Raw genomic sequence first — 25412 nt, forward strand, 5'->3', positions numbered from 1 at the left:
GGAAATATTGAGAGCAAAAGATAAATACCACGTCTTAGAAGAAAGTTAGTGGTCAGATCCACACTCCTGTGCACCAGCAGATCCACAGTAACCATCACTAACTGCCTGTGGGCCAACCCTGGGCTTGCTTTTCCCAAGAAGATGCAAGGCAAGGATGGACAAAAGCCCACTCCTTTTCATAAGTGGAATAATAAGTAAAAACACTAACACTACGTGTTGTTTTCTGCTACAACATGGGGGGACTATTTAAGGCTTTTCAACTCAAAGTGAGGTCCATGGACCAGCACCAGCACCATCAACTAAGAGCTTGTAAGTAATGCAGAATCAGGCCCACCTCAGACCCACAGAACCACAATCTGCACTTTAACCAGATCCCCAGGTAATTCATATGCACATTAATGTCTGAGAACCACTGGCTTAAAGCATTCTTAAACTAAGAATCCACTGAAGGTGTCTGGAAACTTAGGAAACAGAAGATTGGGCACACTGAACACAAACACCATAAATGTTTCTAAAGCTGGCCTTGTTCACTTGGAACCATTAGTAGAAAAAAGACTACACAGAGCCACCCCGGTCCTTTACAGCCCCAAACATACACGCAGTCTAACAAGGAGATGGTCATGGAGCCACAGCGCTGTTCGCACCACCTCTCAAGACTTAAAATGCTAACCCAGCCAACCTCACTACGAGGGAAACCAAAGTTCACAGAGGGTTCATGACTGCATCACTGCATTTTGTGGTGATGTGGGTCGGGCATGCAGGGGAAGAATGGGTAAGGCAGAGGAAGATAAATTTTCACCTAAAAGATTTTTTAAATAGTTTTTAAAATATATCACAACCGGCAATGAGAAAAAATGAAATATGGCCTTTTGTAGCAACGTGGATGGAACTGGAGAGTGTGATGCTAAGTGAAATAAGCCATACAGAGAAAGACAGATACCATATGGTTTCACTCTTATGTGGATCCTGAGAAACGTAACAGAAACCCATGGGGGAGGGGAAGGAAAAAAAAAAAGAGGTTAGAGTGGGAGAGAGCCAAAGCATAAGAGACTGTTAAAAACTGAGAACAAACTGAGGGTTGATGGGGGGTGGGAGGGAGGGTAGGGTGGGTGATGGGTATTGAGGAGGGCACCTTTTGGGATGAGCACTGGGTGTTGTATGGAAACCAATTTGACAGTAAATTTCATATATTAAATAAATAAATAAACATTAAAAAAAAATAAAACAGGAGTAGAACATCAAAAAAATAAATAAATAAATAAATAAAATATATCACAACCTCCAAAAATAGTGCTTTATTTCTTTTAAACGTAAACCAAAAATCTATTACAGACACTGGAAGAACAAGAAGAGTATCCAAATTTCCCGACTACCAGAGAGGAGAAAGTTTATCCGAGGACGTGGAACTCAGGTTTTCTAGCTCCCAGGCTCTTTCAGCTGCATAAATTGCTAATTTTATAGCCAAGTATTTGCAACTGCTTTTCAGGTCTGGGGGACATATGTTTCTAAATTATGATTTTCCTGTAAGCGCTCAATAAAAAGTTCCCTATTTTCATTCAAACGTATCATCTCAACACAATAACATTTCCCAAATACCAAACTAATGGCACTCTTTTTAAGAATCCTATGGGAAAGAAGTGGTTGTAAATTCTGTTAAGTGAACTCAGTCGTGGGCTGGCAGGGAAGGTGTGTGACCGGCTGCCTGTTCAATAGAAACCTTACCTCTCACTTGATGCACAGGAATTAACTTTCCGGCCAGCATATCATAAACATAAAGAACCTTGCTGTGGACACTCGTGGCTAAAACCTCTTCTCCATTAGCACTAAAACAAGCCTTATAGATTGGAAACTTTTCCAAATAGATGCTCTGGATTTTAGGATTTGTTTTTCCATCAACCTATAAGGAAATGCAAAACATTCCTTTTGGTTATTTCCACAGACTGTATCCTGGGAGTCAATACGTCTCACTACAAGTTTTTCACGTAAAAATGCACACCTGAAACAGCGATATGGCATTATCCAGAGCAGCAACCATCACAACCTGCGCACGAGGATGGAATTGCACAGACGAAATCCTGGCTGTAGTCGGACGTTCTGCGTTAGCATGTTGACAATTCTTTATCTGGGGAAAAATAAAGCTGGAATTTTATCAATTCAAATGGGTGGACATTACATTCTTCAAAGCATGGAGGAAAAATACAGTAACATAGCTTATAACATAGAACAAAGTGCACTGGAACGGTAACCAGAAGACCCCAGCTCTACCAACTAGTAAGTCATTCTACTATGCAGTGATCCATTTTTACCATCTTTCAAGTGAGGGGATGAAATCGTTATGGTCTTAGAGCACCAGGATACAGTCATTTCCTCATGATATACCCATAAATGTTAGCAGACTTTGACTTCCAGGGATATTTTACTTAAAACTCTAGTGTCTACTAGAGTAACATCTAACGTTACTCTAGCGTCTTTGCAATCATGGCACAAAATAAGAGGCACTATGTAATCATCCCCGTGGTTCTATGGTTGGCATGGACAGCTTATGTTCTCCTCTCAGCATACATGGTTGCTAGTTTAAACTATTTTTTTTTTTTAACATTTATCCACTTTTTGAGAGACACAGCATGAGCAGGACAGGAGCAGAGAGGGAGACACAGAATCCGAAGCAGGCTCTAGGCTCTGAGCTGTCAGCACAGAGCCCAATGCAGGGCTTGAACTCATGAACTGTGAGATCATGACCTGAGCTGAAGTCGGACACTTAACCAACTGAGCCACCCAGGCACCCCAACAGGGTTACTAGTTTAAAGCAGCGATGATCCTGGGGCACCTGGGTGACTCAGTCGGTTAAGCGTCTGACTCTTGAATTCATCTCAGGTCATGATCTCATGATTCCTAAGTTCAAGCCCCACATCAAGCTCTGTGCTGTCAGCTTAGGATTCTCTCCCTCCCTCTCTCTGCCCCTCCCCTGCTCGCTCGCTCTCAAAACAATTAAACATTTTTTTAAAAACTCAATTATACAAGTATACATACAATACATACAAGTATACAATACAATAAAGCGATTACTATATGGATGTTTTGTTTGTAACAAATGAAGTTAGATTTTTATGTAACTGCATTTTCAGTGGAGGTAAATTTACCATATGAAGAGCTGAATGAATTGTCTTCACAAGGTGGGGGGAAACACAATCTCTGTCTCCTAGTGATTTGCCATAATAGGGTTCCCTCCCACAACTAAAGCATGCCACCATTTTATAATGGGGAAAAATACCTATGGCAGAGACGGATCTGGTCATTTAACAGACACTTAACTTAAGCACTGTGTTGGGTAGGCACGTCGTTACTGCAACGAACAAGTTAGATACAGTGATGAGTTGGAAAATAATTAACATAGACCACTTCAGACAAGCTAGCCAGGAAGGATGTAAGTGTCATCTAACGAGGAAGGTACAAATCGATTGGCCACCAGCAGTATTTAAAGAACAGACACTCAGGAGGAAGAGTGAAGGTGTGAGGCAAGAAAGTATTTGGCATGTTCAAGAAACAGAAAGAAGGCCTAGGGAACTTGGGTAGGAAATAAGGGGAAAACTTCTAACATGAAGTTTCAGACGTAGGCAGATGCGAGATTACGAAGGGCAGTGTAGACTGTGATAAAGAGCTCAGAAGTTTTCAAAAAGCAAGGAAAAGTGACAAGACTGAGGTTTCATTTTTTGAAGACCCCCCTGGCTCCTACTAAATGAAGAATAAAGTGAAGCAGGAAACCAGTCACGAAGCAAGAGAGGACAGAGCAGGAACCAAGCTAGTGCCCGTGGAAATGAAGAGAAACCCAAAAGGAGAAATCAAACACAACTTTCAAAAGATCCCTGGGGATATAATTTGATCTTCTTGACCATTTCTGCAAAATAAATAACAGCAACACGTTTAATCCCACAGATAACAGGAATCCATACGTTTGTAGCAGGAAGCACACTGGGCGGGAGAGACCCAACTTCACCAACTCTCACCTTTAAGATTCCTTTAGGAAGAGAGGTTGATGTGGATATGAAATTCCCAGTCCTTTGCAACAAATCATCTTCATCCTCTTCACTTTCATCTAAGTCAAACAAACCCACAAGGCTGATCTTTAGAATCAATGAGATGGCCAGTACCTTCCGCAAACATCTGCATTCCAAACTTCAATTCCCCCCCACTCCAGCCTCCAATCTCAATCCCTTTATTTAAGCTGCAATTAGTAAAAGTAAAACAGCAAAATAAATTTGAGGGTGGGGGGATGACAGAGAATTCAATTATATGGTTAAAATAAAAGCCTGACTCTGGAACGAAAGGTACACATTCACACACAGTGACTAAAACAGGATGCAAAAAATAAAAGTCAGTATTCAATTTGAAAAGGACAATTCACAATTACAGCCAAATTGGCAATAAGGTAGACAGCAGATCTAGCTTAATTCACATGAAAAAAGATTAACACTTTTAGTTGTAGGACAGATCAAGGTCAGCAAATTGTGTATCATAACTTCAAAGAGACCTAACAGGGCTGATTTTTTCCTGATGATTCTAGCAAAGAGAGCCAAGAAGCTGGGCAATAGTTCCAAAACACTCATGGGGATGAGGGCAAAAACCAGCACTAAAAGTCCTCTGAGGTTCTGAAGGGAGTCTAATAAACCACCAGGCTTCAGCATGGGGCCATAAAATGCTACATACACCAAGGATCAAGGGTGAAATTAAAGAATCATAAGAAAATCCTCCATAAACTGAAACCCAGCTTTGAATCCTTACAATCTCTCACTGGAGATGCTTGGGACTGCCAGTGCCCCTTACCCAGCCTCTACCCAGAAACAAACATACGAATTCTCTGGAGAAAGATATCCTCGTCCTCTTATTAAACAATAGTATTCTTTCACACACAGTGTCAACACTCAATGAAATACAACTAGGTCAATAATGACAACATAAAGTAACCTGAATGAAAACCTAAGGAATAACAGACAATCTCCATAGGAGATCTAGATAACAGATTTTCAGACACAAACTTCTAAAGGAATATGTTTAGTATGTTCAAAAACAATGAAAGACAATATTCAGACTTGAACCAGAGAAATGGACTATTAAAAAAGAACCAAATGCAAACTCTAGAACTAAAATATACAGTAGTTAAAATTAAGATCCCAGTGGTCGTGTTTAACAATATATAAAAATTAGATGGAGGGACAATCAGTGGTCTGGAAAACGGATCAGAAAAACATATCCAGACAAAGGTACAGAAAGCAAGAAGGACAGAAAATGCTGGGGGGGGGGGGGGGGGGGGGGGAATGACACAACATGTTTAAAAAAATAAAAACATTTAATATACATGTAATGGGTATCCCAGAAGAAAAGGAAGACTGGAACAGAAACAATGTTTGAAAAGGCAGTCGAGAAGAATTTCCAAAACTTAACACAAAACGACATCAGGCCAGATTCAAAAGCATGGTGAAGACCAAGCAGGATACAAAGCAAAAGCTACAATGATCTGGGGGGTGGGGGGAGGAAATAAACAAACAAAACAGCAACAATAAAACAATCCAGAGTATCAAGGAATTACTGTTGATAAATTTTGAAAGTCTATGACAATAATATTGTAATTATGTTTAAAGAGAAGGGTACTACTCTTTTAAAGATAGCCAATGTAGTATTTACCAATAAAAATAACGTGCTGGGACAACCATGAAGATGGGGTCTAGTCATCACCGTGCCAGTGAGAAGTATACCTTGGACAAGTCACTGTTACCTCTTTGAACCTCACTCCCCTCATCTATAAAGGAAAGGTATAAGGCTGGGATATCCCAGATGGTAGCAGACTGGCTAATTGCTGACCTAACCCATTTCTTTTCTTTTTTTTTTTTTTTTAATGGGCACAAAGACAAATTACATTTCCACTTAGTATGGCAATGTGACTGAGCTCTGGCCAATTAAATCTAAGTCAAGGTATCATGTACCTCTTCCAAGACAGGCCAATAAAAATCTCTTTGGGATGAGCTGCTCACTCTTCCCCTGTAAGATGCCTGGATGTCAACCTCTTGGGCAACTTTGAAAAACCCAGCGTGTAGTTGACAGAACCTCTTGGGTCCCTAAAGGACACTATCCCCTTCTCACCTCTGGAATTTCACATGCATGAGAAAAAAACTTCCAGTGGATTAATCTCCTGAGATCTGAGAGGTTTTCTGTTTCAACAGCTAGCATAACCTTATCTAAAATATTCTATGAATGCAGCATTCTAAAATGGATAATAAAATTACATTTCATCTAGAAGGGCAAACTGGTGACCAAGGGTGTAGAAATCATTCAACGCAAAAAAAGGTTAAAAGATAAGAGATGTGAAACTTGTTAAAAAACAAACTTGAAAATACATTTCTCCAATAACAACAGTTTTACATTAAGTAGAGATAAGAAACACTGCATACTTTTATTTCTAAGTTTTTTAAACTGTACACTTTTAAAGAGTAGAACTACAGAGTATAAGGAGGTAAATTTCAAAATTGGGGCAAAAATTTTATTATTTAAAAAAAAATTTTTTTACTGTTCTAGTTTTGAGAGAAAGAGAGGGAGAGCGAGAGCGAGCATGAATGGGGGAGGGGCAGACAGAGAAGGAGACACGGAATCTGAAGCAGGCTCCATGCTCTGAGCTGTTCACACAGAGCCCAATGGGGGGCTCGAACCTATTAACTGTGAGATCATGACCTGAGCCAAAGTTGGATGCTTAACTGACTGAGCAACCCAGGCACCAAGGAAAAAAAAATTTAAGTATTTATCTTGAGAGAGAGCATGTTCCCAGGGCGGGCGGGGATGCAGAGAGAGGAAGAGAGAGAATCTCATGCAGGCTCTGTGGTGTCAGCACAGAGCCCAACTCAGGGCTTGAAATGACAAACCATGAGATCATGACCTGAGCTGAAATTAAGAGTCGGACACTCAACCAAATGAGCCACCCAGGTGCCCCAAAACTGGAAAAAATTCTAACAGTTAGTTCTTAAAGAGGAAAAAACAGTCCAGTAAAGAGTACATTATCTGACATGTTTAGGCAGAGACTAAATTACCATCTAACAGATGCTGTAGAGAAGATTCTCATTGTGGATAAAGTCAGGCTGTATCACTAAGATTCCTTCAACCTCTAAAAGTATCTGGCTGGAAATCAGAAGGTAAATTCTGACTTAATAACAGATTGAGTTTTCTAACAGAATTACAGAAAGCTGGATCTTTATATGGGCTCCCTGTACTGGAGTATCATTAGGACTGGACGCGGGGGGTGGGGAGGAGGTGGGGGGGAGGTGATGGCAATCGAACAAAAGCTCATCAGAAATCAAGGATGCTAAGGAAAGAGCTCCTACGTTATGAGGGAGAATATACTCTGGACTCCCTAAAGGATTTCCAAAGTCAATTCCAAGTCTAAAATGTGTAACTCCAAGCACACAAATCAAATCTTGGTAAGCCATCCATATTTATAATCTCTAAACTCAAGGATCTAAAAAGGAGAGAGCAATTATAGTTCAAACCAAACTTAAAACCTGGAGTTGAAAAATAGGTTTTTACAAAGTGACTAATCATCTGGGCCTGACCTGACATGTGCTCCCTAGATATCCCATTTCCTAGTAGAAAGCTAGACTAGCTGCCAATGTCTTCAGAAGGGGCTCTGAATGAAGAATAACAGTCATCTTTCCTTAATCCCATAATGCAATACAGTTCTGTTGAAAATGAAACATAAAATTCATCAGTTACTGTCCGTACTACAGAGAACACGTGATAAAATGAGTCTTACGCTATTGTGAAAAGGCTTCCCTCAGAGAAATGGCAGACTTCGAAACCAGACATTTCAGGGAAAAAAATATATATATTTGAAACACCAGGTTTTAACGAGCCTCATAAGAAAGCTCAAATAACAAAACAGGAACAGAGGCTTATTTACTAACTTAAACAGAAATATCAATACTCACCATCTGAAGATGTTTTCCGCTTCTTAGTCTCTGCCCAGGCAGGCACTCCTCCCATGGCATGCTGGAATCTAAGCAAAAACACAAAAATGAAATTCTGTGGCAACTAACGAATGTTCACAGAGCTTGAGAGATTTAAATGGTATACATTAGCTCACCCGTTAGAGCATGTATAGAATCTCTGCCAAGGAAATTTTTTTTTTTTTTTTTTTTTTCAACTTTTTTTAATTTATTTTTGGGGCAGAGAGAGACAGAGCATGAACGGGGGAGGGGCAGAGAGAGAGGGAGACACAGAATCGGAAACAGGCTCCAGGCTCCGAGCCATCAGCCCAGAGCCTGACGCGGGGCTCGAACTCACGGACCGCGAGATCGTGACCTGGCTGAAGTCGGACGCTTAACCGACTGCGCCACCCAGGTGCCCCGGAAATTATCTTTTAAGAACAAAAGGGCAACTCACACAGAGTAGTCCCAACTTATTCAGGAAACTTTCATAAACCTCTCTAACCATATAAACTACTCTCAGATATAGGACACCTGGATACATATTTGTTAGTTACTTTCATCTAGTTACATGGTTGCTCACTTGCTTGTATCAATGCATCTCAGATCTTGGGACAAAGTAAAAGCTCTCTGTGATTACAAACCAATGCTACAGTAATAGAGTACTTGATAAAACACATCTGAAAGAAAATGACCAGGTTGGTAAGGACATACAAAACACAATCCTTTGAATAAAACTGGAGCATTTCACTCTGGAAAAAGTAAGTTTAAAGAGAAGCATGAGAAGCATATTCTAAAGGGCTAGTTTTGGGAAGAGTGCAGAGAATCATTCTAATTGTTTAATGCAGAAATATAGACAAGACCACCAAACTCAAGCCTACTGGCCATAAACTAAAAAACTAGACAAAATATATGAAACTGTTTTCCGATTGGACAACAGGCAACAAAGGATTGTGATCCCTGGGAGGAAGGAAATAACAAGATGAGCCCTTCTATCCCAGGAATTTTACCCTGAAGACAATTTTGTGAGACCCTGGCACAGAACCAATGAGAAACAGTCAGACTTAAGAGGAGCTAAGAAAATTGGAATTTGAGGGGCAGTGGACAGAAGAAAAAAAAGAGCTCCAAAAATCTGCACAGAGGTCCACAGATATTTTTGCTGAATAATAAGCTGCACATTCACAGGATGAAACTCCATGAGGTCAGGCAAAGAACTACAACGGAGCTGTAAGTTGCACAACACCAGAGATGAGACACTTGAGTTCCAACCCGTCAAGGGAAGGTCCTTATTGAAAACTCAGGGCATTCAGTAGAGATGGCAGAGAGATCATACCTTAAAAATGGAGCTAAACCAGCCTAGAATAAATGCTACTCTTCAAGCAAGCTAAAAAAAAAACCTTGAAAGGATCAAACTGATCTCCAAGCCAATTAATTGTCCACCAAGACAAACCCATTAAAAGCACTCACTCAGGGCGCCTGGCTCAGTAAGTCAGTAGAGCATGCAACTGTGAACGTGGGGTGGTGAGTTTGAGTCCCCCATTCGGTGTAGAGATTACTTAAATAAATACTTTAAAAACATAAAAAAATATGGGGGTGCCTGGGTGGCTCAGGTCAGGATCTTGCAGTTTGTGACTTCGAGCCCTGAGTCAGGCTCTGTGCTGACAGCTCAGAGCCTGGAGCCTACCTCATGTTCTATGTCTCCCCCTCTCTCTACCCCTCCCCTGCTCACACTCTGCATCTCTCTGTCTCTCAATAATAAATACATATTAAAAAAAATTTTAAGTAAAAATAAAAAAAATGAAAATAAAAACATAAAAAAATATGGGGCGCTGCTGGGTGGCTTAGTTGGTTAAGCGTCTGACTCTTGATTTCAGCTCAGCTCATGATCTTAACAGTTCATCGGGTTCTGTGCTGATTGCACGGAGCCTATTTAGGATTCTCTCTCTCCCTCTCTCTCTGCCCCTCTCCTGCTCACTCACTCTCTTTCTCTCCCTCTCTCTCCTCAAAACAAGTACTCATTCAATAATCATTAAAAGCAAAATCCAAAACCCAGACACTGACCAACATTCACACTGCCAAAAATCCAATCAAAATTTCTAAACATGCAGAGAAGCAGAAAAGCATGAACCATGACCAGAAAAAAAATCAGTCAATAGGAAGACACAGAAATGATAGCAGTGACAGAATTAGCATACAAGGACTTTGAAATAGCCAATACAAATATAGTTAAGTATTTAAAGGAATTATATATGAACATAACAAAAGGGAAAGTAGGAACAAACCAGAACAAAAGATCTCAAGCTGAAAAGACCTTCTCCAAAGCTGAAAAATGTAATATTTAAAACAGAGTTACTAAATGAATTTAACAGCCTCAAAAGACGATCTACTGTATGATTTCACTTATGTGACATTTTGGAAAAGGCAAATCTGTAAGAACAGAAAACACATCAGTGGTTGTCAGGGGCTAGAGACTTAAAAGTTGAGGAGAGGGGTGTCTGGGTGGCTCAGTCAGATGAGCAACTGACTCAATTTCAGCGCAGGTCATGATACCAGGATCGTAGGATCTAGCTCTCCTTCGGGCTCCACCCTCAGTGTGGAGCGTTCCTACGATGCTCTCTTTCCGTCCTTCTCCTTAAGGTTCTCTCTCTCTCTCTCTCTCTCTCTCTCTCTCTCTCCCTCTCCCTTGTTCACTCTCTCCCTCTAAAAAAAAAAAAAAAGTTGAGAGAGGGTTGACTACAAAGAGATATAAGATAACTTTCTGGGGTGATGGCCATATTCTGTATCTTGATTCCCTATCTTAGTTGTTGTGGTATTTACATTACCATATGTGTTTAACAAAATTCATAAAAAGATACTTTAAAACGATGAATTTCGCCTAATGTAAATTATACAATAAACCTACTTTAAAAAAATGACTAATACAATGAACCTATATGAATACATAAAAAAAAGTTGTCAATACAAGTAAAAATTTTCATTTTCATTTATTTATTTGTTTAAAAGTAGGCTCTATACCCAAAGTGGGGCTTGAACTCATGACCCTGAGATCAAAAGTCACGTGCTCTACCGACTGACCCAGCTAGGTGCCCCTAAAAATTTTTCATTTTTCAAATATTTTTGAAGATCTGTAAGTTGGAATTGGAAGAATCAAGATGAAATCATTATTTTAAAATATATGTATATTTGGGGCACCTGGGTGGGTGGCTCAGTCAGTTAAGCGTCCAACTTCAGCTCAGGTTATGATCTCAGTTTGTGAGTTTGAGCCCCCATCAGGCTCTGCGCTGACAGCTCAGAGCCTGGAGCCTGCTTCGGCTTCTGTGTCTCCCTCTCTCTACCCCTCCCCCACTGTGCTCTGTCTCTCTCTCTCTCTCTCTCAAAAATAAATAAAATGTAAAATATATGTGCATTTCCCAGCTGTGATCAACTAAAAGCCTAGAAGTTTAGTTTACCATATAGAAATGAACAAGCAAATAAGCAATATTATCACTGCTTATAAGTGGGCAGTGGGATTACAAAATTTTTCCAAAATTTTTTTGTACTTGTAATCCCTCTCCCTCCAAAAAACTAACACTTGGGGCACCTGGGTGGCTTAGTCGGTTAAGTGTCCGACTCCTGATCTTAGCTCAGGTCTTGATCTAAGGGTCATTAGTTCAAGCCCTGTGTTGGGTTCCACGCTGGGTGGAGCCTACTTAAAAAAATAAAAATACTTGTCGGCACAGAGTCCGAGGCAGGGCTTGAATTCACAAACGGCAAGATCACGACCTGAGCTGAAGTCAGAGGCTTGGCTGACTGAGCCACCCAGATGCCCTGCAAAAGTACATATTAAATAGGTCCCAAAGATCTTGTTATACCAGAATTTGACAAAGTTAGCATCTTCTGAATAAATGCTACCGTTTCTACCTGGAAAAAAAATAAAAATAAAAATAAAAATACTAAAACTTAATCATTTCTTCCAACAGCAGTGCTCTTACTATCTTCAAAATGGAAATCTAACCAAAAAAAAAAGGAAATCTCACTACCCAAGAAGCTGTGAGAGCCAAAGACTCAGGGAATCCAAATAAACCACTGATTATAAACACAGCTTGGTAAATCACATGGAAAAGATTTCACACTTACTCTTCCTTAAGTCTCTTTTGAAGTTTGTCTTTTGAAAGTTTACTTTCACTGGCATTTTTCATCATATCTTTCCGAAACCGATTGTTCTTCATGTCAACCCTATAAAAAACAAAATAGTACACTTTAAATGATGTTTAAGGATTTGTCCTAACTAGTTGTTGCCTTTAATAATTTGAAAACACATTTAACCAAATACAAACATTCGTAAGGTGTGGAACATCACATACACGTTTATTTTTTAAAAAAATAAATACATGTAATAGAAAACGCTCTGAAAAAATACCAATGATTAATGACAAAAATGTTTTCTCAACACAGATTAAGTAGATATTTCCCACCCAATTAAACTGACAAAGTCTGAAAAAAAGATAAGCATTGGTTGTAAGAATGGAGTGCAATGCACACCTTTCAATGGGAAGGTATGTTGGTAGAACCTCACAGTCAATCTGGCAGTATTTATCAAGAACCATACTCGTGCCTATGCTCTTTAAGTAATTCTACCTCAAAAAAATCTTTCTTCAATAATTAGAAACTGGAAAAAGATTTATACAGAAAAATATGTCTCACTATGAATTTAAGGAAAAAATAAGAAAACCTACCTGTCCAACAATACTTTGATAAATTACAATTAGTTCACAAAATGGACTGTATTTTACCCATTTTAAAATGTTTACAAAGCTTTTACTTCTAAGTGGGGAGAAATGCTCGCAAGACAAGACATTCTCACTTATTAAAGTAGATATTTTGTGTGCTTGTCCCTAGCCTTTCGTTTCAGGCATTGCGCTAAGAGCTTCACATATACCGTTTCATTTATTCTCAAAAGCCTTCTGATATTGTTACTATTGTTACCTCCATTCAAAAGAGAAAAGGCAGTTCCAAACTTGCCCTTGGTCAGTTAGGAAGTGGCCAAATAAAAAGGCAAACTCAAACACGACACCAAACACCGTGCTTTCTTTGCTATTCCATACGGCACACAGGAGAAGAGAGCAGGAAAGAATGCCAGCGTGTTAACTGGTTCTCCCTTGCTTGTGGGATCATGAATGACCTTTTTCTTTTCTCTGCTTTACAGTATTTTTCAAATCTTCACATAATCACCAACTTGTAAAGAAAACTTTAAGGGGCGCCTGGGTGGCTCAGTCAGTTAAGCATCCGACTTCGGCTCAGGCCATGATCTCAAGGTTTGTGAGTTCGAGCCCCGCGTCGGGCTCTGTGCTGACAGCTTGGAGCCTGGAGCCTGCTTCAGATTCTGTGTCTCCCTCTCTCTCTGACCACCCCCCCACCCCCCCCCCCCGTCTCTCTCTGTCTCAAAAATAAATAAATGGTAAAAAAAAATTTTTTTTTTTAATTTAAAAAAAAAGAAAACTTTAAAACTTGCAAAATAATTTTTAAAGTACACAGAGGAATTCTGGAAGAAAAACTCAGCAACCTACATTTCATCATCTTCATCCTCTTCATCCACCCAAACTGGCTTCTTTTGAAATAGAAAATTATCTTTTGCTTCATTCTCCACTTCCGAGTCACCGGAGTCTTCCTGTACTCGAACCTAGAGATGACAAAATTGCCTTCAAACACGAGTTTTTCAGCAGACTAGTTAGATGTCTTGTAAGAATGCTTTGTAGGCCCTCTGATGAAATAATGGGACAATGCTACCAAAGCAAATGCTAGAGACAGAACATAAAATGCAGAGATTAGAGAACGGCACCATAAGATGGACGGGCAGGTAGGATGAGAGCACGCGGACATGCTGAAAGGAAAAGATCAAGTAAGACAAGAACCACAAAAGGTAAGTTGACAGGTGAGGAAAGGAGCAGGAAAAATCCGGGAACTACAGAAATCACGGGATGAGAGACAGACTAGCATCAAAAACAACGTGATTGAGGGGTGCCTGGGTGGCTCCGTTGGGTAAGTGTCCAACTCTTGATATCAGTTCAGGTCATGAGCTCAGCGTTTGTGGGATGGAGCCCAGTGTCCGGCTCCATGCTGACCGCACTGAGCCTGTTTGGGACTCTCTCTCTCCCTCTCTGCCTCTCCCCTGCTCATGCTAGCTTATTTTAAAAAAAGAAAACTTACACTCAACTATCAAATCTAAATCTAGACCATAGAACGCTCCCAGAAATGAGCTTGAGCTTTTCCAAAGACCATACTAGACATGTCCACTTGACTTCTCCCTGGTCTATTACCAGCCTGTGATGCTTCAAAGCTCAACAAATCCCACCTCGCACATAATGTCCCTTTTCTGGACTATAAAACTGTCCCACCTGCCAACATTTGTTCAGTAACAGTTCTCTACTTCCCAATTAGTTTTCTGCAGCTTCTCTCATAAGCACCCAAAGGAGATTCTGGCAATCAGTTGACACTGGCCACTTAGTAGGTCTGCATTCATTTCCCAAACTGAGTATTCTGTGAGGCTTTGCTGGGCCATCCTACGTAAAATTTCACAGCTCTCCACACACACTCATCTTCCTTTCCCTAGTACTTTCATTTTTTTCTCTTCAACACATGTCCCTGACATGTTTGCATTTTATCTTCTTCTAGTCCACATGCTCCAAGACAGCAGGGATTTTTGTCAGGTTTTGTCCGTTGCTGTATCTCCTCCACTGACTAGAACAATTTCTGGAACTCTCCTTATCTCAAAAAAAAAAAAAAAGTTATAGCATAAAAGGGATGATTACAAATGTGCAAAAAAAAAAAAAAACTGATAAAAAAGTGTGCAAAAGGAAAAGGGATGATGAAAAGAATGCAAGATTTTCACTGCCAGGAAAACTACGTGGTTCCCAACAGGCTAACAACGACCCAGCAGGCAAATACACGATCATTCTCAAAACTTGGCTAGTCAATCACTTGGGAAGCTGTTAAAACGCACATTCCCAGGCCCGGGCCCACGAATTCTGATTCCACAACTCCCAAATCACGGCAAGGTACTGAGGCAGGGGATCGAACGACGAGGAAAGAAACAATGATTTGGGGGAGAGGAGGTGGGGCTGAGCCGCGAAAAAAGCTCGCGCCTGCAGTTCGCTCAACGTACGTGTAGAGCGCCTGCTGGATACTAGGCGCAGGGGCTGCCCCGGGGGCGGAGAAAGGCGATGTCCCCGCCCAGCTGAGACTTCCAGTCTGGCACCCGTCGGCGCCCGCCTTCTCGGGCGCCCGCCGACCTGAGCGCTCCCGGCGCCGCAGGTCGCCCAGGCTCCGCCCCCGGAGGCTCGCCGCCCACCGCGCGCCCCGCCCGAGCGCGCCCAGTCCGCGCGCCGCGGCCTCCCTCACCCGCGGGCCCTGCAGACGCCGTAGCAGCGCGTCCTCGTCGTCCTCGACGTCGCCGAACACCAGCTCCTCCAGGCACCGCTCCACGGCCGGCTTGTCCTCCTCCAGCGTCAGGCGGTTCTGCTGCCGGAGCCGTCTCTCTTCCTCCGCCGCGACTGCGATCGCAGCGGCCGCTGTGCTCGGCCGGGCCGGCGGTTTCCGCTGGGATGAAGGAGCAGCCTTTCGTGGCGGCCCGCCCGGCCCTGCTCCGGCTCTCCGGTCCGGCTTCATTCGGCTCTTCCGGCCCAGCCTCACTCCGGTTCTCCGGTCCGGTCTCGTTCGGCTTCTACGTTCCGGCGGCATCGTTGGGTTTGAGAAGAAACGCAGGCGCTCACGTGGAACCTCGCTGCGCGTGCGCCGAGACGGTTCGGTTTCCGCGGCCGCTGAGGCCCCGCGGGGTCGGAAGGAGCCTGCGCGGCCTGTTAGCACGTGACCGACACTCTCTCCCTACGTAACGCCCACTCCCCTCACCAACCCCTCCCCGTAGGGGAGTTCCTCCGGGAGGACCAATCTTCCGGGTGGAGGGGGAAGCGGCGTGACTGGAGTGGAAAATTTTTTCCAACACAACTTCGCGGCTGCAACTGATTGGAAGGAGCACAAGAAAGCCAGAGTATAGAGTGGGATGACTGAATCAAACTTCTACTTTTCTTCCTGACTCTTTAACCACTCGACTTCACACGAGCCGCGGTTGCCTTTCCCACCCCTTCGTCTTGGTACAGCCCTTGGAGTACGGAGCCTGCAGAGGGTCCCACGCTGGAGGAGAGAGAGAGGAGGGTATGTAGGGAAGTGGGCCAATCGGGGCGCGGGTCACGGCGCAGGCGCGCTGGGGAGGGAGGGCTATGCTAATGTTGTTGATATCCTGGGGCCACCCGAGTTAAAGGGGGGAAATCCGGGGGCTGCCGCAGCCGCCACCGGTCTGGGCCCAGCGGGGGCTCCCCTGTAGTCGCCGTAGTCCTGGGGAGAGGCGCCTGCCCCCAGCTCGGGGAGGGGGCGCCGCGGGCCCGGGGAGCACGGACAACCCCTACCCATGAGGCCCTGATGGAAAACACAAAGGATCTGGTGAGAGCCGAGCGCGGCAGCCGCTTTGTGTGCCAGGTGGGGGGGACGCCTGCAGCTCCCCGACCCCAGGAACCCCTGCAGCTCCCTGACCCCGCTCCCAGGCCTGCTTCTCCATCCCACGCCCCCTCAACCTCCAGAGTCCCCCTCCCCCTACCGGCCGTTAAACGATTCGGGGGGTTCCCCTCCCCCCACCCCTCAGCCCCGGACTCCGCGGGGTTCTCTCTGCTCCCTTCGCTCTTTGGAGGAAAAATTTTAGAAGAAAGTTTTTCTCTGCGTCCCGCCCCCCCTCCCCTTTCAGCCCTGGCTGGTGGGGGGAGGGAGACTGGGTTTGAGACTTTTCCTTTTTTAGCCGTCCAGGGTGGGAGAGTGGAGTCCTCACTTGCCCCGGGGGCGGGGGCTAGATTCGGGTGCTTTGCGGGGGAAGGTGCCTGTCCCCTCCGGGGCGAGTGCCGCGAGGCATTTCGCACGTGGAGGTGAAAATAGCGAAAGGGGGCGGGGTGGGCACGTGTGGGAGGGAGAGGTGGGAGTGGTGTTTTGGGCAGCAGGCGCCTGGGCCGCTTGTTTAAAAGGGTTCTAGGTCGATGGGCTCCTGGGACCGTTGCGTTCTCTTTTGTGAAATAAGAATCCTAACATTTCAGAGTCGGAAGAGACATTAGAGGTCACCCAAAGCAGCCGTCCCCTCTGCAGCCTCTCTGACAAGTGGTAGGTAGTCTGGCCTGTGCCTAAACCCTTCCCAAACCTGACCGCTCTCTGCCGCCCGGGAAAGCCCTTCCGCTTTTCCAGCCGTTCGTATCGTTGTTCGCCTGCCCCTGTTAGACCTTCCAGTCTCATTCATGCCCTTGTTCAGATGCTCCCTTTTTTACTTCTCAAATTTTCTCTCACATCCTCCTCACCCACCCACCGCTCATTGGCCTATATTTTGTGTGCCAGGAAAGAACAGCAGGGAAGTGGAGGAAGGAGGGTTTGGGAGATAGTGAGGGCCAGCTGAAAACTTTGCTGGGTCATTTTTCAGATGCACTGGCTTGCATGTCTGAGGACGGTTGATATTTTTCTACAGGAAGCTTGGGAATTACAGTCTGGGATTTCATGGCTGTTCTCTGTCACTAGAGTGCATCTTTTTTGTACTTGGAAAACTCAGCTTCATTCTCTATGTCTCCTCTCTCAAAGCACATTAGCTCGTTGCCTAAATCACTCTCCCTAAGGATTCCTCAGATTGCCTTTGGGGATAGTACTGAAGCTGTTAGAAGCATCTCCTGGTGCAGACGTGGTCAGAGCCACTCCCCCCCTCCCCCCAACTTTGACCTGTGTCTTCCTTTCCAACCGGGCTTCCTTTCAAGGCCCCTCCCTCGCAATGCTCTCGTTTCTTTGTTATTTTCTTGTGCAGTTCTTATACGAGATTTGGAGCACTTGCGTATTTGTTTACAGTTTGTATTAGTTTTTATGTTCTTCATTTTCGTGTATGCTGTTTATCACTCAGGAGCTGAGATAGTTCAGTTTCTGCTGTTGTCAGTTAACGTTTTCCTAATGTTGTCCTTCAATTGGTGAGCTGTGCTGCCCCCAAAAGTAGTTTTGTTGGCATTAGAATCTGCAGGGCACTTGTCATTCCTCTTCCTAATACAGTGAAATGGAGTCAAGACTATCTAAGATGTAGAAATAATGAATCTGGTGTAAAAACCAAAGAATAAATTTCCTTTTAAACTTCCAGTGCCCTGTTTAAAATATTGAAACATTTTTTTCTCTCCCCCTCTTCTGACTTAGAGACTCTTGCTGTTCTCTGCCATGCTTACTTAGACTGTTTGGTTTTTTTTTTTTCATTTGCTTACCTCAACACCAATGAGTGTTTAGAAAGAAAATAGCTGTCTTTTTTTGCACTCTTTCTCTGAATAACAAGTAGCTTCTATTTATATAGAACCCATCTCAGGGCTTCTGGGTGCCTTGTAAATTACGGTAAAACTCTTGAATAAGTATTTGTTCATAAGTATTTTATATTGGGCCATGTTTTTGAGCTTTCAAATTTTTAATTTTAATTTTTAGTTTAATCCAAATAGAGTTTGACATCTATTTCATCCAAATGTAGTCACTAGAATTTAACATGGAAATGAATACTAGGTGCTGAAAACTGACAGAGCTGTGTAATTCTGTCTTTAAAGTTTTAATTACTATGGAGTCCCAAGTTATTTTCCTGCTTGCTTTAAACATGAACTGTCATGACTTAAATTGACTTAGGAGACATTTGCGTTCTGAACATACTAGACAGGAACAACTGGTTTTATTTTTAAAGAAGACACTGTTGTATTTTTTTTTTTTTTTTTTTTTTTTAATGGGTGGTTACATGTTGGTGTCTAAATCTTCCTGCAGTTCAGTTGCTTCTAGTCCCTGGAGTTGTTTGAAAATATAACATAGTAGTCAAAAGAAGGTAGAGCTGTAAGTTGCAAGTGAAAACAACATATTAATGTCATAAATACGAAACCACTAGATTACTGAAAGCCAAGAGTGCTCAGTGGTTTGAGTGACCACATTCTAAAATTAGACAAGTACTATTTTTTGGTTGCTCCTTATTTCTCAGTTTTCATCTTTAAAACGTTTGCTGAATAAGATGTAACCTATTCACGTTTATAATTTTAAGGTAAGCCAGTTAAAATGTAACATTAGTTTCAGGATTTCAAGTCCAAGAGAAAGATAAAAACAACGGGTCAGTAGACCAGGAAGGAGTTAAAATGGTTAAAGCAAGCTAAGAAATGCCTCCGAACACCAGAGTATTCTTAACTGTCAGACACTACTCTTAGTTTTATACAAATTTGCAGATTGGTTTAGATTTAATCATGATTTTTTCATGACCTTCCCCCCTGACATGCACACACACAAATGTAGACTTTTTTTCTTTCTTTGCTGGAACCGAGAAGAAAGGGTGGAAAGAAAGTAATTCCCATTTGAGTAAAGCATGGTTTGAGGTGGGATGAAGCGACACAGTAAGAGAGGCACTAGCAGACTAGGTTAGCGTTTCAGTTCTGCCACTGACTAGCTTCATAGCACTTGTCAGACGAGATCCTGTGCTCTGTTTGCTCATCCTCCTGTTGAAGGGCTGGTCTAGAATCAGCACTGTCCTACAGAACTTTGCGCAGTGATTGGAATGTTTTATACATGTGCTGTGCAGTATGGCAGCCGCTAGCCACATGTGGCTATCGAGCACCTAAATGGTAGCTAGTACAACAGAAGGACCGGGTATTTTATTTTGATTTAAGTAGTGTAAATTTAAATAGCCACAAGTCTGCCATGTTGGACACGCATATATAAAGAGTGTTTTCCAGGCTTAACTAATCATTAAAACCACCTCTTGTGGCCCTTGCAGCAATACAAAACCTCTCTCCTGATGGTTAGCATTCAGTAGGTGTGCAGTGGGGCCTCTGTTTTTAACGCATGCCCCAGAAACTTTTTCAGATTGATTAGGGAAACACTGCATTTGAATATTTCTGGGCTCCCTCCTAGTTCTCACTTCAGTGTTGGTAACTTAGAGTGTAGTTAGAAATGAGCTTCTGGGAAAAGTTGGCAAACTGGCCAGGCTCTCACTCTGCTGCTTCTGACCTGTGATCTTAAGTTGCTTAACCGCTTCAGTCTTCATCTTTCTCACCTGAATGTGGGCCGAGCTTCAGCGCTGCCTCAATCCCAAGATTTCTGTAAACCAGCCAGTGTATAAGAAACTGTAAGGTGCTATGAATGGTAAAGTATTAAGTATCCTCCCCAAATCCCTTTTTCTTTTTTTTTTCACTGTTACCTATTACTACTCTTATTCTCATGGAACAGATTGTATGCAGTACTCATTACTTCAGTAATTTCTTGTTCTCCCAACTATTTCTTGTTCTCCGTAGTTGGCAGTCTGTGTGTAGGACATGCATAGTAAATCTAAAACATTTTTGTATTTCTGTTGCTTAGCATAATGATTTGTCTATATTGCTCAGTAAATACTGGCTGATATGTCATCTATTGCTTTACTTTTAGACCTCAAAACTTTAGTTAGCTGGTTGCAAATTATTTTATACACCAAGGAAATAATCCCCTTATGTACACATATGTGTTTAACCATATTTTAATTGTATCGTTATTAATACCCAATGGTTATTAGTGTTCAGTGATAATATATCTTTTGTACGACCTGCTCCAGATATATTTTCAAAAGATAAACACCAAGAAAATATCTTCTTACATCAGTGTTTTTATTAAGTTTTTTTTTTTTTTTAATGTTTATTTTTGAAAGAAAGAGAGCATGAATGGGGGAGGGGCAAAGAGAGAGTGAGGAAGACACAGAATCTGAAGCAGGCTCCAGGCCCCAAGCTGTCAGCACAGAGACCAATGCAGGGCTCGAACCCACAAAACGTGAGGTCATGACCTGAGCCAAAGTCGGACGTTTAACTGACTGAGCCACCCAGGCGCCCGTACATCAGTGTTTTGGGTTGTATCAAATCAACATCATGCTGTTTAACTTGTTTTTTTGCCATATTTACATATTAATAAATGATCTCATTTGATTGCTCAAACTGCATTTGTACTACAGTCCCAGCCTTAGTATGAATTCTGTTATTTGTGATAGAATAGATAGCTGGTAATGATATTAAAGACCGTCTTGGCTACTGCATTTCATATTTAATTTTGACATGGTCATCTTATTTTTAATTAGCTTTTCAGGTTCATACTTAAGGATTCATAGCTTTCTTCTGAAGAACTGAAAGCCCATTCATGTGAATTATTTTATTTAATCATACATCCTTCCTGTGTGGTAAGTGATGTTTTCCTTATTTAGAAGAGAGGGAAACTGAGACCAAAGTAATTGTTAACATCCCAAGTCTTAAGTGGTAGAACCAGAACTTGAACCCCAAAAGATAGAAATTTGTATTTCTTACATATCCAAGAGCACCTTTCTTTTGTTCACTGTTGGATGTAGAATATTGTCCTCTGCTGTTATTCCCAGGGTACTTTTCAGTCTAAAAAGGTGATTCAGTATATTATTGCTTTCAGTATCCTCTTGATTGTATCATTGACATGAATTTATTCTTTCTCATTGAACTTGTGGAAAACAGAAGCCCAGTAATCCCAAGTCCTCACCGTTTATCTTCCTCCTAATAGTAAGCTAAGCAAGAATAAATGCATTTCGGTTTAGGCCAGTGAATTGTAGCCCTATGCCAGACAGCTTTTCACCTGATGGCAGAATGAGGAAAACCAGCAAGGGCTAAAGAGCTCTCTAGCTCCTACTGAGTCCAGTTATCATAGATCTCTTAACTCCTTTAGTTTTCACTTTGTGAGTTTACACACACAGCTTTCAAACGCAAGGTTTTAGGAAACTTACACTTCATGACTATAAAACCTAGAAAATGAGGTGGGCTACTGTACCCTGTTGGTTTGGATAATGGAGAGTTGATTAACTTATGATGAGTTTAATCATATTGAAATTAGACTATTACCTGGTTGTATATTTATCTGTGCTTGCATTTAGAATCTCAAATATTTTCTGTAAAATTTCTCCTAGAAAAGTTTTATAATTCCTTTGTAGACTTTATAGGGAGAGAGGTTCATCAGGTGACAGTTACAGTAGGGAAATGAAATTCTGCTGTGATTTGTCACTCCTGCTTACGTTTTGTCACTGCAGAAACCTTGTTTTATTTTTTTCACTACAGAAGTATTACACATTTTTTGTTTAAACAAGGAAAATGGGGGCACCTGGGTGGCTCAGTTGGTTGTACATCCGACTCTTGATTTCAGTTCAGGCCATGATCTCATGGTTGTGGGATCAAGCCCCACGTTGGACTCCATGCTGAACGTGGAGCCTGCTTAAGATTCTTTCCGCCCCCTCCCCCCCTTTAAAAAAAAAAAAAAGGAAAATGAAAACCATAGAAAAGTTAATAATCCTTCCATCCCATTCTCACCCTGTTAATAGTTTAGCTGTTCCTTCTAGGATCTTCCTAAATGCATATACAAACAAACATAGATCTATCAATCTGTGCACATACCAGCATATATTGTTTCTTTTAATAAAAAGTGAGTCATGCCATTCCTACGTGCAATTTGCTTTTTTCCTCAGTACTTTACCTATTAGTATTTATTTCCCTACTGGTGGTTAGATTGCCTCCAGTTTCTCACTGCTACATTATTGCTGCAAGAAACCTTTTTCCACACAGATTCTTGTGTCCTTTGAGTATTTCTGAAGGACAGATTCCAAAAAGCAGAATTACATGGTCAAAAGGCATACTCCTGTTTTTGTAAGATTTCAGAAATAATGTCAAATTGTCCTCCAAAAAGGTGGCATAAATTTTCCCTCCTATGAAGGGTGTGTCAGGGCTGTTTCACACATACATTTGCCAATGCCAAATATCATCAACCTCTCCATTTTTACCAGCTTAATGAATTTTAAGAAGGTGATTTACACTTCATAGAAATTGACCTTTATTTTTATAAGAATAATACATGCGCCTAATGTGAAACCATGCTAAAAGTGCCCCCAAAACAGCATCCTTTATAACAATCTCTTTCTCTTCCCAATATAGCTCTCATGAAACAAGTCCTTTTAATTCTTTAGCTTTTTCACCTAGAATGTATCTCCCATGATTCTGATTAGGCTTATATCACCCAGTGTATGAATCCTAGATATTTTGACTTTCTCTGTGATGAGTGAGGAGTTTTCACATTTGCCCAAATACCAAGTAACATATTCTCCCACCTGCAGTTTCCCATCACCTTACACTCAAGGTCTCAAATAGATAGTAAACAAATGAACATGATTTTTCAGTTTCATTTTGAAGAGCAAAGTGCTAAAAAAAAAAAAAAAAAAAATGGCACACTACTGGAAATAGTTTTATTTGATCCTTGTTATCTGTGCTTACAGAAGTTAGCTGACAACGATAATTAAAGGGAAGAAAGAGAGAAAGCAGGTTAAAATTTAACATAGGTTTAAGATTATTTTCTTGATTCATGTGGCTAGTGTTCATTTTAGCAGTGTGACCTTGGGCAAGTTGCTTAGCCTATTAGAGCCTCTGCTTCCTCATCTGTAAAATGGGAGTAATAACATTTATGAGGATTAAATGCATTACTACACATCAAGTGCTTAGAATGTGCCTGCCACATACCAAGCATCTTGTATGTATTGTATTAATCATAATAGACCTTTACAAATCACTAGTAAAAACAGTCCAGTGAGGGATTTCTATGGAATTTAAAATAAACTCCCATACAGCAAAATGTGCTTCTGAATCAGATTTGATAAATATGGAGAAGACTTACTCTGTAAAACTGTTAGGTGATACAAAAAGTGAATCTGATGAGGACAAACTGTTTCAAAAAATGGCAAAACCAGTATTTCTAAAAAGGAGTAAATATGTATGTGTAAACTTCAGTTTTGGAGAACAGTGGCAGCAGCCTGATCCAATTTCCCCACCCACCTTTCTATAAATCTATATAAAGCCAACAAAGAGTACATGTCAATCAGACACCACCCATGCCTTTAGCATTATTAATAAGCAGGTTATCAGGGGCGCCTGGGTGGCTCAGTCGGTTAAGCATCCGACTTGGGCTCAGGTCATGATCTCGCGGTCCGTGAGTTCGAGCCCCGCGTCGGGCTCTGTGCTGACAGCTCAGAGCCTGGAGCCTGTTTCAGATTCTGTGTCTCCCTCTCTCTGACCCTCCCCCGTTCATGCTCTGTCTCTCTCTGTCTCAAAAATAAATAAACGTTAAAAAAAAATTTTTTTTTTTTAAATAAAAAAAAAAAAGCAGATTATCACAACCTTCAGATTACCTCTAAGGGAAATAGTCAGATTCCAGGAGCTCCTTCTGCCAAGTCCTGCAGGATGTGAAGAATGAGAGAGAGAAGGCTTAATGGTTTTAATGGGTTCAGTGATAGGGTTTTAGGCCATGGAACACTTAGATGAAGCACAGAGTATCGCTTCCAAAAGAGAAGACTCCAACACTAAGTTCCAAAATACTGAACACAGGTTTGAAATTTGGTAGTTTGCAGCTTCAGCCATGGAGAAGAGCTTGAAAGTAACCAGTGCCTCGTAGGGAAGAGGTGGAGACATGGCAGTGAAGAGAAAGAAGGAAAAGGAGAAACTAACAACTCTTACAGAAAAAGAAAGAGAAAGTAAACATAGGAGTGTTCTGGAACCAGGAACCCTTGACCATGAAATAAATAGAAATAGGAAAGAGTGGAATACATGCAGACAGAACTATTGGAAAAAATAATGTGAATCAGAACATCTCAACTAATGAAAATCTTCCTCTCCCCCACCCAGAAAAACGCAGAAAAAAATTGACACAACACTCAAAATGAAATAAAACGCCGTCAAACCATTGGTTAGAGATACAAGGAAAAGAAAACCATGATTCAGAAATCTAAAACTAAGAAAGGAAAATAAAAAAAAAAAACAGGAAGAAATAAAATCAGAGTAGATTACACTTAGAGAAAAGAAGAAGAAATCCTATCAGATGAAGACTGAATTATAAAGTATTCCCCGAACAGTAGATTTAAAGGCAAACATAATGAAAGAGATTGAAGCAAAGCAGGAAAATGGTCAAGAGAATGAAAATGAAATTCTTTTCTAACTGATACTTTAAATGGAAGAGGGGTCCAAAAAGTAACATGTATTTAGTGTCCCTCAATAAGGAAAAAGAATAGGGGCACCTGGACTGGCTCAGTTGGTAGAACATGTGACTCTTGATTTCAGAGTTGTGAGTTCAAGCCCCATGTTGGGTGTAAAGATTACTTTAAAAAATAAAAATTGGGGGGGGGCACCTGGGTGGCTCAGTTGGTTAAGCGCCCAACTTCAGTTCAGGTCATGATCTCATTACCATTCATGAGTTTGAACCTCGTATCAGCCTCTCTGCTGTCATCACAAAGCCTGCTTCAGATCCTTGATCTCCCGCTGTCTCTCTCTGCTCCTCCCTACCTGAGCTCTCTCTCCCTCAAAAATAAATATTTTTTAGAAAAAGAAAAATCTT

The 25412-nt window shown here is 41.7% G+C and overlaps 2 protein-coding genes across 15 annotated transcripts in view; one reads left to right on the forward strand and one right to left on the reverse strand.

Moving 5' to 3' along the window:
* The window catches only part of UTP18 (UTP18 small subunit processome component), a 42487-nt gene extending 26722 nt beyond the window's left edge, over positions 1-15765 (reverse strand). For all 3 annotated transcript variants that reach the window (XM_042917310.1, XM_042917309.1, XM_042917311.1), the window contains exons 1-7: positions 15342-15765; positions 13511-13623; positions 12081-12179; positions 7968-8035; positions 4005-4093; positions 1997-2122; positions 1723-1897 (exon numbers count right to left, since the gene is read on the reverse strand). In XM_042917310.1, the coding sequence (XP_042773244.1) occupies positions 1723-1897; positions 1997-2122; positions 4005-4093; positions 7968-8035; positions 12081-12179; positions 13511-13623; positions 15342-15680 (1009 nt within the window). In that variant the 5' untranslated portion in view covers positions 15681-15765. The remainder of the gene's footprint in view (positions 1-1722; positions 1898-1996; positions 2123-4004; positions 4094-7967; positions 8036-12080; positions 12180-13510; positions 13624-15341) is intronic.
* MBTD1 (mbt domain containing 1) overlaps positions 15699-25412 on the forward strand; it is a 71731-nt gene continuing 62017 nt past the window's right edge. For 3 of the 12 annotated variants that reach the window (XM_042917294.1, XM_042917295.1, XM_042917296.1), the window contains exon 1: positions 16193-16436. In XM_042917294.1, coding sequence (XP_042773228.1) covers positions 16416-16436 — 21 coding nt within the window. In that variant the 5' untranslated portion in view covers positions 16193-16415. Of the gene's footprint in view, positions 16152-16192; positions 16437-16743; positions 16910-17074; positions 17139-21108; positions 21208-25412 lie in introns of those variants that run through there. The other 9 variants (XM_042917306.1, XM_042917297.1, XM_042917299.1 and 6 more) reach the window with 8 other exon arrangements.

The sequence above is a fragment of the Panthera leo genome, chromosome E1 (genome assembly GCF_018350215.1).
Source record: "Panthera leo isolate Ple1 chromosome E1, P.leo_Ple1_pat1.1, whole genome shotgun sequence".
NCBI lineage: Eukaryota > Metazoa > Chordata > Mammalia > Carnivora > Felidae > Panthera > Panthera leo.